The following is a 16,255-nucleotide window of genomic DNA, read 5'->3' on the forward strand; positions in this document are numbered from 1 at the left end:
CCCTCGGCCAGTAAAGCGAGATGAGCGCCGCAACCCCAGAGTCGGTCACGACTGGACCTAATGGTCAGGGGTCCCTTTACCTTTTAATAATGCATAGGGGAGGAGGGAGGGATTTGGCAAGTCGAAACACTTGCCTTGATGGAATAATCAGCTTAGCAAGGCGTTGAATTCCTCCCTATATATTTTATTTTTAAGAGATTTTTAAACTGCCCTCAAGTAAAGCTATCAAGGCAGAGCAAAATCAGGACTAAATAAACATCAATTAAGGCAACACACTGGATGCATCCAACACTCTTATGAGCTTTGGAACAGCTGGGTCTTGTGCAGCATTGTGATTTCTGCCCCTTGACAAGGGGAGAGAGAGAGAGAGAGAGAGAGAGAGAGAGAGAGAACGAACGAACAAACACCTTGGGACCCTCTGCTGCAGCAGAGACAGGTGCAAGGGAGTTCTGGGAACATGACTGTGGTCTCTGGCTCCTGAGCACTTGTTGCACCTACAGGGAATGGATCTTCTACAAGAAGACAAGGGTGAAGGGCACAAGAAAGAGCAAGGAAGCCAGAACTGTGCAAGGCACAAGACCTCCAGGGCAGGAAAAAAACAGCAGCAGCAGCAGTCTGGCTCATCAACAGAACAAGTTAGGAGGCGGATGAGCTCCCGTTGTTCTGTCCCAGCTCCTGCCAACCTAGCAATTCGAAAGCATACCAGTGCAAGTAGATAAATAGGTACCGCTGCAGCAGGAAGGTAAACAGCGTTTCTGTGCGCTCCAACACTCATTGTTGTGTTCCGTTGCACCAGAAGCGGTTTAGTCCTACTGGCCACATGACCCAGAAAGCTGTCTGTGGACAAATGCCGGCTCCGTCGGCCTGAAGTGAGATGAGCGCCACACCCCAGAGTCGCCTTTGACTGGACTTAACCATCCAGGGGTCCTTGACCTTTACCTTACTCACTATTTCCAAATTCCACCAAAAAAGAAACCTAAACACGTTCTTGAGGGACGTCAAAGGACAGATCAGCCCAAACAACTTTCTAATCACTGCATTCGGCTCTGAATTTTCTCTTTTTAGGGAAACCCTGATAAGGTTCTAAGGAACCCCTGGAACATCTGGAGGGCCGAGGTTGAGCAAGCCTGGCCTAACCATCCTATCTCAAGCAGATTGGAAAGAAACAAACAAACATCTGCAGAAACCATTTTTTAATCCTCTTTTCCACCAGATGGTGTGAAGACATCATCATTATTGGGGGGGGGGGTGTCTTGTTTCTCATTCAGATTGTCAATCTTCTCAATTTTCAGGGTTCCCCTGTCCTCCCTAATCTACATTCTGGCGAAACAAACAAAAATTTGTTTTACAAACTCAGCCGAGATGTTTTTTGGGAGAAAAAGGGAGAGCGGGTGGGGGGTAGGGGATATGTAAGCGCTGCTCTCCCTCTTGTGTGCATATTTTAATAGTGTGGCTGAAACATACTTGACACTCATCTGGGAGACCAAAGTAGGCCAAAGGTTTCATGAAGGAGGCAGCAAAAAGAGATCTGGTTTCTTCATTTCATGTTATTTATGCTGACTACGAAGAGAAAAGGATGCTTGAGTTGGTTAGCAGGATCTAAAGGTCCAGATAAATCGTTCCCATGTGCTATATATACTGCATTATGTATACGGAAAGTCACTTATAGCAAAGCTAAGACAGTTGTCAACAGGTGGGGTCAAGCGTATGCCATAAAAACCGTTTGCTTCAGGCTTCACAACTCCCATGTTCTAAGTAGTCATCAACTACCATGAGGTGTGAATTGCCATGTTGTGTTTCAGAGGCCCTCTCCCATACTGAAGTGGTGATATTCTTAATTGTGTGGCTTTGGGGGTTAACTGAACCCCTACTGGGGTGACTGAGTAAGTCAAATATGCACATAAGACGACAGGCGGCAAAGTGACCCCAGCAAAGGCTGTACAGATCCATCAGTTGCTACTCTCCATGCCTATGGATTGTTGCAAGCTCTTTGAGTGTCACTAATTGTTCATCATTTGTATTATTCTCATTTTGGCACAAAAGCACTCTCTCTCTCTCTCTCTCTCTCTCTCTGTGTGTGTGTGTGTGTTGGGGAACACAATTCACAGATTATGCACAGGGGACACCTATCAGAAACATAGGGAGGGAAATACTTCACATTGTGTCAAAAATATAGAATTTGCAGCACCGAATGCAGTGGTGGCCACTAGTTTTAAATGCTTTAAAAGCACAATAGTCAAATTCATCAAAGCAAAAGCAGGAGCACTGGTCATGATGCTCGCACAGACCCATCAGGTTCAAAGGCAACATGCCACGGAGTATCACTGACTGAAGAGGAATGGTGGCCGGACGGGGAGGTGACTGTCTTCCAACACGCTCTGGGTGTGGATTTCCCAAAAGCACGTCGTTGGTCACTGTGAGAAACAGGATGAACATTTGTCTGCTCTAGAAGGAAGTCAACAGCTAGAATAAGCAAACCAGGCTGGGAATAGCCTGCCAAAGAGAAGTGTGGACAGAGCACAGGTCCACACAGAGATGCCAGCTCCACTGACCTGGTCCACACAGAATGCTAAGCCATAGGTTTAGGTAAGCAAAGTTAAACTTTCTTATTTGAACCCAACACTTATTCACCAAGGTTTGCTGTGGTATACACTGTACTTTTCCGTCTATAAGGCGACCCCAAGTATAAGACTCCCCCTATTTTGGGGGTCTCAAAGTTAAGAAAATGGGGGGATTGTCCAGGATTGTTGAGCTTTATTTAGGGGGGATTGCAAAAAATCGCTCACCTGCATGTATCCCAAAATCCGCCGCCCTTCTGTCCTATTCTGGCAGAAGCTGCCAGTCGCCCGCCCAACTGCAGGAGCATCAGCCAATCAACACCACCCATTGACGCAGCAACCAATAACACGCACAATAGCCGCTGACAGCTGCGGCAGCAACCAATCAAACGTTCACCCTGTGCGCAACCCATGTATAAGACGACCCCCACTTTTTGGCATGATTATAGAAAAAAATGTAAGTGTTATAAATGGAAAAGTTAGGTACCGTATTTTTCGCCCCATAGGATGCACTTTTTCCCCTCCAAAAATGAAGGGGAAATGTGTGTGTGTCCTATGGGGCGAATGCAGGCTTTTGCTGAAGCCTGGAGAGCGAGAGGCATCGGTGCGCACTGACCCCTCTCGCTCTCCAGGCTTCAGGAAGCTACCTGCAAGCCTTGCAAGCCTGGCGGGAGTTCCCGCGGGCTCACAAGGCTTGCGGGCAGCAGCCTGCAGCCCCGGCGAGTGTCCGCAAGCCTTGCGCGCCCGGCGGGACCTCCGGAGGGCTCCCCGTGCTTCGGGCAAGTGTCCGCAAGCCTTGCGCACCCGGCGGGACCCGGCGTGCGAGGCTTGGGGCGGCAGCCTGCAGCCCGAAGCACGCGGAGCCCTCCGGAAGGTGCCCCGTGCTTTGGGCAGGTGTGCGCAAGGTTCCCCCCCCAAAAAACGAGGTGCATCCTATGGGCTGGTGCGCCCTATAGGATGAAAAATACGGTAATTCTTGGTCAAAGTTAACCTTAGCATTAAGCATTAAACATTGTATGCAAAACCAGAACCTCTAGTTGCAGCTCACAAGTTGGGGAGCCACAAGAGAAGAACAGCTCAAAACTCAAAATAATGGGGGGGGGGGGGAGGAGAAACTATGCTGTGACTAGGTCTGAGTGACTGCCTCTGGCTTACCCACAGTATATAATAAGCTATGATCAACATTAATTATGGTTACTGCACAAGTCCAGGCTTTTATCACAGGGCTGGAGAAATCACTATTCAGAAAGATGCAGAGCTGTGAAACACTCAATTTCTCAGTGGATATATTTTTTTAAAGAATCCTCTCACACAGCCTTCACATTCCCCAAAAGATGTTGGGCCATAATTCCCTGCCACCACAAAACTATTTGCATCCCTTCAAAAGGCCACACAGGAGGTTTACAAAGACCCCCATCTCCCAGAATCTGCATCTATGCTTTCAAGGACAGCAATGATAATCTGCACCGTCAGCTTTTCTTAGCTCCCTGAGATTGATTTCAGGACGGTCATCTTGGGAGAGTTCTGACAAGTTTTGTTATTTATTGTCCTGCTGCAATAAGGAGACAAAGCAAATATGGTAGTTGCAGCAGCCTCATGTCACTTCCCTTCACCGCTGCACAGAATGAGTGGCTATGCAATAGAGAGAGAACATTACATCATGATTCAGTGGTACTTCCCAAAAGATGAACATTTATCCAAAGGGGAAAACAATCTGAGTGCAGAAAGTGGATTAATTAACTGGAAGCAAAGTGCAATTTCAGATTGCTGGCAAGCAAGATGCATTCTCAGTCAAGGCAAAAATGAACAACTGGCTTTACTCAGGTCGCCTCTAGAGAAGAGCAAGCATGCAAAGCGCAGAGGCTGGAGAAATTTATTCTCAAGCATATGGAAAACATTTGTGGATTGTAATGAGGCTCTGGAGTTAAGGTAACATTACATTACATCGCAGAGATGCCTCCTAAAGGGAAACTTCATCTTTGGAAAACACAAAGAGCATAATTCAGCCACGGTAAAGACCTTTTAGCTCCCTTTGATTTCATTGAAGGGGGGGGGGAGTAGAAGGGAGAGAGTTAAGTGCATAGTAAACATTCACTGGAAATCAATAGAGCTCATATATGTGCATTGACTTTACCATCTTCCAAATAAACAAAAAGCTTGTTGCCCTTTCTGGAGATATTGAGGTCTTTGTTCTTGGCCTGATTCAGGGATAGAGCACCATCTCTACACAGACAGCAATTTGCGTTTTAGGGGGGGCAAAGATATACACAGCTGATGTTTTAAGCAGTACAAACCTGATGCAGATGTATGAAGGTATCTTTGCTGAATAATTTGCTATTAAATAGTATGCCATTCCAGCTCTCCTACAGCAAACACCCCCCCCCCACCTTCCATTCTTCCCTCTCCATCACAGAATCTATAAATCACTTCTGGCAGGTAGCTGGGAAGCATCTGCTAATGATAGTTTTGCTCTGGAGGAGAGGAAGTCACCTTTTAACCCTGCCTGCTGTTGTTTGTCTTATAACTATGACAAAAGAACAGAGGAAAACAACATGCCAACTGTCACGGAGGATCTGGTCACACGCTACAGGAAGCCCATTTCAGGCCCTCAGCATTATCAAGCCTTTCAGGCTGAGGATGTTCGTCCTCTATAATCAAAAAGATTCAACTGCATGGGTCCCAACTATCTCCACTATTTTCTTCTCATGCAAAAAGAAAAGAAAAGTTCAGCAATACATTAGAGAGGCAGCATGGTTTTCCATTGAAACAGAAATGTCAAAGAAGTCTGTTCTTTCAACTTTCATCTCCTTACTTTAAAAATTTGCAGATACTTTCCGCAGTCCCCTCCTCTGCTTACATGACGGCAACCAGATTTTACATTGCTCATTAAGAACAGACTTAAAACTGGGTCACACAAGAGGGTTTTTTTGCTTACGGACCGGACTGAGACTCTGCCTCCCCAGTGCACACACCCAGTGGCGTAGCGTGGGGGGTGCAGGGGGGGGGGCCGGCCGCACCGGGCGCAACATCTGGGGGTTAGGGTTAGGGGGCGCAAATCCATGGGTTAGGGGGCGCAAATTACTTGCCTTGCCCCGGGTGCTGACAACCCACGCTACGCCACTGCACACACCTGTTCTGTTGTGACAACTCTGCTTCAGCCGGCAAGAAGGTCTGAAACAGGGTGTCGCAGAGGTGGCTCTGCTGGATCCAAAGTTTGTTGGCTCACCTGACAGGCCCCTGGGCTGGATCCCTAAACTGTGGCTGCCTGGAGGTGGCGTAGTTATTGCTAGCCCTCTAGAATGCAAAAAACTGAACAGCAAGTCCCTGTTACAGTTACTTGGCAAGAAAAGCAAGACACAAAAATAGGGGCGGCATTATTATTATTTTCAACATGCACAGTATTTTACAGAGTACAGTCATACCTCATGTTACGTTTGCTTCAGGTTGTGCGTTTCCAGGTTGCGTCCTGTGGTGACCCGGAAGTACTGGAAAGGGATACTTCCGGGTTTGCCACTCACGCATGCGCAGACGTGCAAAATGACGTCACGCGCATGTGCAGAAGTGGCGAATCGTGACCCTCGCGTGCGCAGACGCGGGTTGCGTTCTTTTCAGGTTGCGAACCGGCCTCCGGAATGGATCCCGTTCGCAACCAGAGGTACCACTGTACAAGGCCTTACAATCTAAAAACTGCCACTGGGAAAACTGAGGAAGAGGGAAGTACAGTAATGTTTTGTTGTTGCAGTTTCAGGCTTAGGGAGCGATCCTTAATCTTTTATGCCCTTGTCACTTCCAGGCTGGGTTATTGTAATAAACTGTATGTATGGGTTTGTCCTTGAAGACAGTCCCCAAGCTTCAGTTGGTTCAGAATGCTGCAGCCGGACATCGCATTGTGCCAATTTTGTTCCGGCTTCATTTGCTACCAATTTGTCCTGGGCTCATTCCAAGGCGCTGGCTTTGGCCTTGGGACGAAATGGCCTTGAGACCAGTGTCTCTCAAGAATCACCTCTTCCAGTATAAACTTGCTCAAGACCTGTGCTCTGTTTCTGAGGCCTTCCTTGTTGCCTATTCACCAACAAAATGCATGGCTTGTGAGGTCAAGAGAGAGGGCTGTTCCAGCTCTGGTGGTCCCAGGAATAATTTATCCTGCCCCACTTCTGCCCATTCTTAAAAAACCTTTGGATCAGGATTATTGTTTTTGTCAGAACTTGTGCAGGTCTATACTGATGCTGCTGCGTGTTTATAGTTAGTATTCTATTTTAACTTGCTCATTGATCATGTAATTCATTTATTTATTTGGTAACGTAGTCTTGAGTATGATTTTTCACAGAAGGGTGGGAAAAGAGGTGCTGAAATAATAGAACAAAGAAATACATGTTCACATCAAATTTTGCCAAAGCCTCTTTGGACTTCGAGAATATCTTTCATTGTACTGATAGCAACCAGTCAGATCACAACAGCCTTTAGTGGAGAACAACAAAGCCATTCAGAGGGCATAAAGAGCAATTCCCATTGAGAGATACTTACTGTAAAGACATCATCATCTCCAACTTCAGTCTCATTGTGGATTGTTGAGGATGAAGTTGTAGATCCTGGAAAGACATTTTAAAACGTACACTGTTTCTGTATGTAATTATCACAATCCACAACAAGCCTACAGATCCTGGTGCAAAGCTTTGCACATGCACAACTAGGGAATTTGCTTCGTTTTTGGCACAGAAGTGTCTTATAACTTATATATAAAAACTTGCCCATGTTTCAAAAGCCAATTGGAGATGAGGGATGGTGTAAGGTATGCTCCAGAAAAAAGAAGAAAAGGAAAAAAAACTAAACAAAGAGCCCAGCTGCATGCTTAGAACGGACGTATATGTTCTCCTGGAATGTAGCCAATGTTTTTTCCCCTGCTTGTTTTTACAGAAGCAATTAATTTTATCTGAATATTCTTGGCAAGATCCAAAACACATATTTGAAAATGGTGAAGGAAATTGTGTCAAAATAAGGGATAGTTATTCTATGTGGGTAAGAGAAGTAACTAAGAAAAAACTGCTTCTACAAATTTAAGTTTGGTTTTTTTAATTGCTTAATCTGGTAGCATAAGGTAAAAGGTAAAGGTAAAGGTACCCCTGCCCGTACGGGCCAGTCTTGCCAGACTCTGGGGTTGTGCGCCCATCTCACTCAAGAGGCCAGGGGCCAGCGCTGTCCGGAGACACTTCCGGGTCACGTGGCCAGCGTGACAAAGCTGCATCTGGCGAGCCAGAGCCGCACACGGAAACGCCGTTTACCTTCCTGCTAGAAAGCGGTTCCTATTTATCTACTTGCACCCGGAGGTGCTTTCGAACTGCTAGGTTGGCAGGCGCTGGGACCGAGCAGCGGGAGCGCACCCCGCCACAGGGATTCGAACCGCCGACCTTTCGATCGGCAAGTCCTAGGCGCTGAGGCTTTAACCCACAGCGCCACCTGCGTCCCCTGGTAGCATAAAATCCCAAACAATTCATTCAAGACAAACAACGATTAAGGCTGAAGTCACAGAAAGCTGCTTAAGAAGTCATGTGCTAGAATCATTTGAAACTTCATTCAATATGAGACTTTGTGAATCAATTAATATTGTATTCATTTGTGGATTAGCTTCAAATATATAAATTCCTAGATCTTACAGAGATTGAAAGCTGAATAACTTGAATCACATCCTCCCTAAGAAATTGAAAGCTGACACAAAAGACTAAGACTTTGATTTAAGGAGTAGCTCATTTCAGTGAAAAATGTGTGAAATTCAGCCTTCAAGTTGTAACAATAACAACAAAGCAACTTAGAAACAAACAACATAGTCCCTGGATGCTGGATTTGTACCTTCCATGAGATCTTCAATGGCTTTTCTCACACCTCTATCAAATGCTCGTGCATCAGCAGGGCTTAGAAAAGTGAGCCCAAACTTTCTGTTGTCGACTTTCCAGTGATGAAATGTAGGGTTTGCTTTAGTGTAGACCAAGTCCTTCTTCACATAGCATTCCAATACCACCTGGGGTTCAAAATGCAAAGAGGTAAAAGGATGTTAACAAGTGAAGGCCTGTGAGTTTGTTAGTTTGGTTCATTACTGCCTCTCGCATCGTCAAAACATGTCTATAGTCTCTATGCAATTGCTTTGGTGAGAGAAGCTCTCTTCACAGAATAGGTCAGCAAAAGTAGCTTTGCAAGTGAAACCAAAATGTTTCAAACAGTTCACACTGGAATGACAAAGGAACACCATTACATTATACAGAGCCATAGCTGGGGTAGGGGGTGGGGGCTAGCTAGGTGTTTTGTCCCAGGTGAAGCCTCCAGAGGGGCACCATTGAGGCTCCCAGCTTGTAAAAGGTAAACGTAAAGGACCCCTGACCATTAAGTCCAGTCTGGGGTTGCGCCGCTCATTTCGCTTTACAGGCCGAGGGAGCCGGCGTTTGTCTGCAGACAGTTTTTCCGGGTCATGCGGCCAGCATGACTAAGCCACTTCTGGCGCAACAGAACACCGAAACCAGAGCACTGCACGGAAATACCATTTACCTTCCCACCGGAGCGGTACCTATTTATCTACTTGCACTTTGACGTGCTTTCAAACTGCTAGGTTGGCAGGAGCAGGGACCGAGCAATAGGAGCTCACCCCGTCGCGGAGATTCGAACCGCCAACCTTCCAATCGCCAAGCTCTAGGCTCAGTGGTTTAGACCACAGCGCCACCCGTGTTGTGTATGCAAATGTGCATGGGGAGGGGACCAAACTGGGTCTTGGACCTGGGTGAAATGAAGCCTAGTTTTGCCCTTGCCATTGCACACCTGGCCCAAACAGATTTCAAAATTTAAACAGAGCTACCCAACTCCCTCTGCAAAATGTGCACCTTTGTCTTGCTTAGCATAAAAATCAAGAAGTTACTCTAGTAGACAAATGTAACAATAAAGTACAATTCTAGTACCATTAATAAGGATATGCAAATTTTGAGCATACTGAAATCAAATATATGCAGATAACGCAAACACACTCTAACTGCCCCACGGCAAACTAACTCGTCACACCCTGCCACTTATTCTGCCTTCTTCTGTTGTGAGCGGCTTGCCTCATTTCTTTGATTCAACTGCAAATATTGAAAGAGAAAATGTGGTGCAGTGGATCTTCAATTGCAAGTTGCATGGGGAGACGTTGGTTCAAATCTCCACTTGGCACAGTTGCTGAGCAAGCTTCGCCTTGTGGCTCTAACCAACATCACATGCTATGAGGATTAAATGGCAGCGACCCCACGTACAGGGGCTCCAAGCTTCTTGGAGATTACAAAAAAGTGTGTTCTGCAAGTGTGTTGGGTACTATGGGCGCACCCTGTTAAGTTTCTGCTTATGGGACATTTTATAGTTTAAAATTTGATGTGCCTATGCAGGGAGAGCCACTGTTGTGTTCTCAGTAGCCAGCCTTTTATCAAACAGTGGCCCAGGGTAGGTGTATTTATCATATTTCACAGCCCAAACCCCTTCTATGAAGTCAGGATGTATAATAAAGATAGCAGCAAGAGGTCTGTGGTTATAGGGCACATTCTTAGATGTGGCCAGATAATGATATATACATACTAATAGTGAACTAGTTCTCCAGAAGTAGCCAGAACACCACCATCTATGCACAAGGGGGGTTTTATCACCCCAAATTTCTGCAGATTGACCAAAAAGCCCTAGGCAGAGAACGACAAAATATGGACTGAGCATGCTCCCTGGGCACGGAGCACTGAGTGTCTGGGTGAGGAAAGAGGATGGAATGGAGTGTAATGGAGAAGAGCGGCATGGCTGGCCAAAATTCAGAACAAGGGCATGCCGTGTACTGCAACATTTTGATGCAGATCCAACTTTTATCACGTAAAGCCAAAATGTGTTTAAGTGATGTTGGGCCAACAACTTCTGAAAACAAGAATTTGGTAAGGATCTACTTCACAGGTCATCCGCTGGCCATCCCTGGTTGGGCTAAATCTGTAGGTGGAACCTACGTCTGGTAGCTAGCTGATTTGTTCTTGCAGCTTCATGATTTAAATGTGAATCCCCCCCCCCCTTTTCCCCTTTTATTTTGTGCAAAGAAGCAGGAACTCTTGGTTCTATAAACAGCCATGGTAAGGAGCAAAGTGTCAACCCGCAAGATAAATTACCCTTGCATTTTTGCTCTGCCAGCCTATACCTCAAGCAGAAGGTGGTATAAATAATTCATTGCCATTTTAAAAGCTTGAATTACTCAGTACAACGTGACTGGCTTTTTCTATTCTTTATACTACAATCTGCGATGCTACAGGATTTCGGCAGGATGGAGGAAAAGTGTCAGTTTCACTTCTTTGAATAAGAAGGTGTTAACTACATAAAAAATGGAGGTTTTAAAACATTAATGTGCAGCTGCTATTTTGGGGAGAAAATAGATTGTATTCCTTTGAAGTAGGAGGAGGGGTTTCTGCCTGACGGGTCATGCATGGTCTTGTGAAACGTTCAGATAGCTGTGGAGGCGGGGGAAGAAACCAAAAGCAAATACTGAATTAGATTAAATTACCAGTTTGTCTTTTTGCCTTTCTCCGTGGATCAGAAATCCACTTCTTCCATTGCCCTCTGGGCACATGACCTTGCAGACACCAACTCTACTGAGACCGCCTCCTTCTTGCGGCAACCATCCTCCACTGGAGTCATCTCGGGTCATAACCACAGCTTTGACTCTCACAATATAGCTGTCACTGAAACAGACAACAAGAACAAGAGACCGTTAGATCAGGCAGCGAAGTTCACAAATATTAGCATCCACTTATCAGAATCCACGGGGGTGAAATCAGCCAGCTTCTGCAGATGAAGCCGCTAACAGTGCTCTCTGGTATAATAGAGAGATACCAGGACCCTCTCATGCTCCCGTAAGCCAAAGTGGTTGATTCATAGACATGAAGGGAAGTTCTTATTCTGTGAAGGAGAAATGAAACTCAGCATCCTAAAATCTCAAATATTTTGGTTTTGAATCATCAAGAGTTTGTTTTCAGAAATTGGTGTGTGCAGTGAAAGTGCTCCATTTTCATGTTTCATTCTGAAACATTAGTTTTAATCTTACACATACATTTTGGAGGTAATAATGTATTGCCCACAAAAGCTCGTGCCACAAAAATAAGCCTGTGTTTCAACAGTCTTGTGGCAGCTTAGGCAGATGTGAACTTTTTGGGTTAAGAATCAGCTGGTGGTGATTGGAAATATGTAATTATTTTGAGGGGATTATGAAGGAGCAATTTGAGTAGAGGCTGAGCTGGAGCAACAAGAAGCCTTGCGCCATAAATTCTAGGGTCACCATAGGTTCCAACTGCATCCATCCACTAGTCTGCCTCCCTTTCCCCCCTGACTGGATTACTGCACCCAGTGCGGTCACCACTCAGCGGTCGTAAAAGACAATTGAACTTTGGAACATGGAATATACGGACTTTGTTGGATAACACAGATAATGAGCATCCTGATTGCAGAACTGCCATCATTGCAAGAGAGTTGCAACACATTAACATTGATATTGCAGCACTTCAAGAAACTCGAAGAGCAGGAGAGGGACAACTGAAGAAAAAGGAGGCTACACATTCTTCTAGAAAGAGAACGTTGAATACATGGAGTAGGCTTTGCTATCAAAAACAATCTTGTGAAGCTCTTGTCAGAAGTCCCTACAGGCATTAATCAACCCTTCAAATAAAACTCGCCAAAAACCAGAAGGCCACTATTCTAGGTGCTTATGCACCAACACTGGATGCCAATGGAGACATGAAAGAATTTTTTTACTCTCAGCTGGTTACCATCCTATCAGATTCCAAAGGAGGATAAAATTATCCTCCTGGGTGATTTTAATGCAAGAATTGGGCAAGATTTCGAAAAGAAGGAATTGGCAACAGCAACCAGAACGAAATCTTACTTTTGACTATATGTGCAACAACCTTGTTATTGCCAAAATACTCTTTCAACTAAAGAATAAATTTAGAACATCATGGAGGCATCCTCAGTTGAACCACTGGGACCTCTTAGACTATGTTACTGTCCGTGCTAAAGATCGCCGTGATGTGCTCCCTACCAGAGCTATGACGAGCACCGACGACTGCTGGACAGATCACAGATTAATATGTTCCATGATGGCTATCAAGATTATACCTCAATGCAGGCTTCAGAAGGAAACGACGGCACAAAATGAACACTCAATCCCTTCCAGATCCCATTAAGTGGGATTGCTTCCAAACAACTCTTAAGGACCATCTGCTTTCAGAATTCCCTGAAAACATCAAGGAACACTGGACCAAGCTAAAAACATCCATTATTGCAACCTGTGAACAAACTATTGGATACCAAACCAAGAAACACCAAGACTGGTTTGATGAGAATGACAGTGAGATTGAATGCATTATTGACAAGAAAAGGAAGGCCTTTCAGATCTGGCAAAGAGAAAGAAACTGCACCACTATGAAGAAAACCTAAGCCAATGCTAAGGCTGAGGTTCAAAGAAGAACCAGAGAACTAAAGAACACCTGGTGGATAAAAAAGCTCACTTAGCAAACACTCATGATGCAAACACTCATGAGTTTCTTTAAAGCCACAAAGACCATTTATGGGCCAATAAAACATGGCATATGCCCCCTACACTCAACCAATGGTACCACACTTCTAAAAGAAAAAGAAACTATTGCACTGTGCTGGAAAGAACATTACCAACATCTCCTTAACTGCAACTCCCACGTAGCTGCTGAGGTCCTCTCACAAAATCCGCAAAAACAAATTAGAGATGAGCTTGCAGTACCTCCAAATCTGGGAGAATTGTGTACAGCTATTAACCAAATGAAAAAACTACAAAGCCAGAGGACCTGTTGGGATACCTGCCGAAGTCGTCAAAGTGGACGGAACTGAACTTACACAACAAATTCACAAGCTCATGGAAAAAATCTGGGAGAGAGAGAGGAGAGCCCAGCAGACTTTAGGGGTGTGAAAATTATCAATCTCTTTTTTAAAAGGTGATAGAACAGATTGTGGAAATTATCAAGGCATCTCAGCAAAACTCTTGCAAGGATCTTAGCAAACTGTCTTCTAACAATATCCAAGGCTACCCTGGATCCCAAAATGGTTTCCGACCTTCTAGGGGGACAGTGGATTCACCACTCGCCAGCTTCAAGAAAAATGCAGAGAGCAAAACCAACCCCTGTATATGGCGTTTATTGACCTGACTAAGGCCTTCAACACTGTAAATCGTAGTGTCCTGTGGACCATCCTTCTGAAAATTGGCTGCCCAGATAAATTTGTGAACATCCTTTGACTCCTCCATGACAATGTATCCATTCACAATGGATTCAGGTGTTAAACAGGGTTGTGTTATTGCCCCAGCTCTATTATTTTCATTGCCATGATCCTATACTTTGTCGAAGGGAAACTCTCCACTGGAGTAGAAATCACATATCGAACAGATGGAAAGCTCTTTAATCTGAGTAGGCTGAAAGTAAAGAGTAAGGCTACCATAACTTCTGTCACAGAGCTTCAGTATACTGATGACAACGTAGTGTGTGCTCACTCAGGTTGACTTCCAAACCATCCTAAATATTTTTGCAGAAGCTTACGAAAAGCTTGGCCTATTGCTCAATATCCAAAAAACGAAAGTGCTGCACCAACAAGCACAAAACAATCCCTCTGCAGCGCCACAAATCCAACTCAATGGTGTAATGTTGGGAAATGTCGGTCACTTCTCCTACCTGGGCTGGCATTGATGCCAAAATCCAGCATCGTCTGAGCTCTGTGAGTACAGCTTTCAATTGAACTGCAGTGTGTTTGAGGACTGGGACATTTGCAGACAAACCGAAATGCTTGTTTACAAAGCTATCGTACTACCAACCTTACTGTATGCTTGTGAAACACGGACCACTTATAAATGCCATCTCCAACTCCTTGAAAGATTCCATCAATGGTGACTGAAAAATTTTGCACATCACTTGGGAAGACAGGCAAACTAATACCACTGTACTGGAAGAAGCAAAGATCACCAGTGTCGAAGCCATAATTCTTCAACATCAACTTCGTTGGACTGGTCATGTTGTTCAGATGCCTGATTAATGTCTACCAAAGCAACTACCCTACTCTGAACTTAAAACTGGAAAGTGTAATGCTGGTGGTCAACAAAAGAGGTTTAAAGACTCTCTCAAGGCAAATCTAAAAAGATGTGTTCTTCAAATACAGTTGCAACTGTGTCTGGTTAATCATCAAGCACAGCCTTGCTTATATAAATATCCATTAAAATAACCATTAAAAACAATTAAACATTTGTTGAAATTATAGAGGGATAGATAGATGACAGATAGATAGAAAGACAGTTATATAGCTCATCAATTAAAACCATATAATCACAACAAAAACAGCATGGAACCCACCCTTTCATTAAATGCAGTCAGTTCCACAAAGCCTATTGGAACAAGGTCTTCACCTGCTGGCGAAAGGAAAACAATGAGGGAGCCAGTCTAGCTTCTTCAGGGAGGGTGCAGCCACCAAGAAGGCCCTTTCCCACATTCAAACTAAACTTGCCCGTGAGGGTGGCGGGTCTGAGAGAAGGGCCTCCCTCAAAGATCTCAAAACTGAGGCAGGTTCGTATACTGCTGCCATTGTTTAAAACACTGTACTTCTTTTTTAAAAAAGATAATATAAGCTGCCTTGGAAGGCTTTGTATCTGGAAAGCTGTGGTGTAAATTAGTGTAATAAGTAAATTAAAAATTAAAACCTGAACATATCCTGTATTTCAAACATTCAAATGCAGCATTTTTCTTTCTTTTAGAGCTTCTCTCTCTCTGCCTCTCTTCCCTGAATTCAAACATCAATTTTACCAAAAACACTATTTTCCACATTCTTTAAAAAGATGGATTTCAACTTAAATATCACATGATTGCCACTTTGAGGACAATTCTGCCTCAACAGCACTAAACAAATTAGTCATTAGCTTTGATCGTGTTCACTTACTGTTTCCTTTATAGATTCAAAAATAAACAGATTCAACAAGGGAACCCAAATCTGTCATGTCCTGAATTAATAACCCCTTTCCCAACTTCCAAATTGTTTCCAAAATATATAGTAGACAACCATACTAAGCTTGAACACTCAAAGCTTGCCTGTGAACCCTTTTCTAACTGTGTACAAGACTGAAGCTCCCATCCCACCCTCAAAATACAAAATATACTGAAAACTAAATGTAATACAGAGCTGCTTCACGCAACACTGACACAACAATATTTCCTGGTTAGACAGCCTTGTGGGACATCTCTGGGAGAAGAAAAGCCTAAGGTACAAAACCTCTGACAGACGGAGAGGATGAGACCAAGCGTGGGTCCAATGTTCAAGAAGGTGGTTGGATCCTGCATGTGCTGCAGAGTGCAGTGAGGGGCCGATGGGGCTCGTCAACCTGAGAAGGTAGCCTATCTAGAAGAAGGAAAACTCTGATCCTAAACCTTTGCTGCCTTGAGGAACATCTTTGGGAGAAGAAAAAACCAAGGAGAGAACCGTACACAAATCCAGAGTGGAGTCCCTAAGATGGTTGGATGGCTCCTTGTACACCTCCTTCCGGCAACTCCTGCAGCCCAGTTGGTGCCAAATGTATTACTCTGCATTCATTTGGGCACCCAGGACCTCCATACACACTGCCCAGGTCTGCGCACCAGAGAGGTCACCTTGTTGCTGCTATAACACAA

At 44.6% G+C, this 16,255-nt stretch overlaps 2 protein-coding genes across 5 annotated transcripts in view; one reads left to right on the forward strand and one right to left on the reverse strand.

The window, feature by feature from the left end:
* SLC1A4 (solute carrier family 1 member 4) overlaps window positions 1-16,255 on the forward strand; it is a 308,345-nt gene that overhangs the window by 188,011 nt on the left and 104,079 nt on the right. The window lies entirely within an intron of this gene.
* SPRED2 (sprouty related EVH1 domain containing 2) overlaps window positions 1-16,255 on the reverse strand; it is an 82,261-nt gene that overhangs the window by 12,605 nt on the left and 53,401 nt on the right. For all 3 annotated transcript variants that reach the window (XM_083730596.1, XM_083730597.1, XM_083730598.1), the window contains 3 exons: window positions 11,092-11,269; window positions 8,403-8,571; window positions 7,083-7,147 (listed from right to left, as the gene is read on the reverse strand). In XM_083730596.1, coding sequence (XP_083586722.1) covers window positions 7,083-7,147; window positions 8,403-8,571; window positions 11,092-11,269 — 412 coding nt within the window. The remainder of the gene's footprint in view (window positions 1-7,082; window positions 7,148-8,402; window positions 8,572-11,091; window positions 11,270-16,255) is intronic.

This window comes from Podarcis gaigeae, assembly GCF_964106915.1.
Source record: "Podarcis gaigeae genome assembly, chromosome: 3".
NCBI classification, from domain to species: domain Eukaryota; kingdom Metazoa; phylum Chordata; class Lepidosauria; order Squamata; family Lacertidae; genus Podarcis; species Podarcis gaigeae.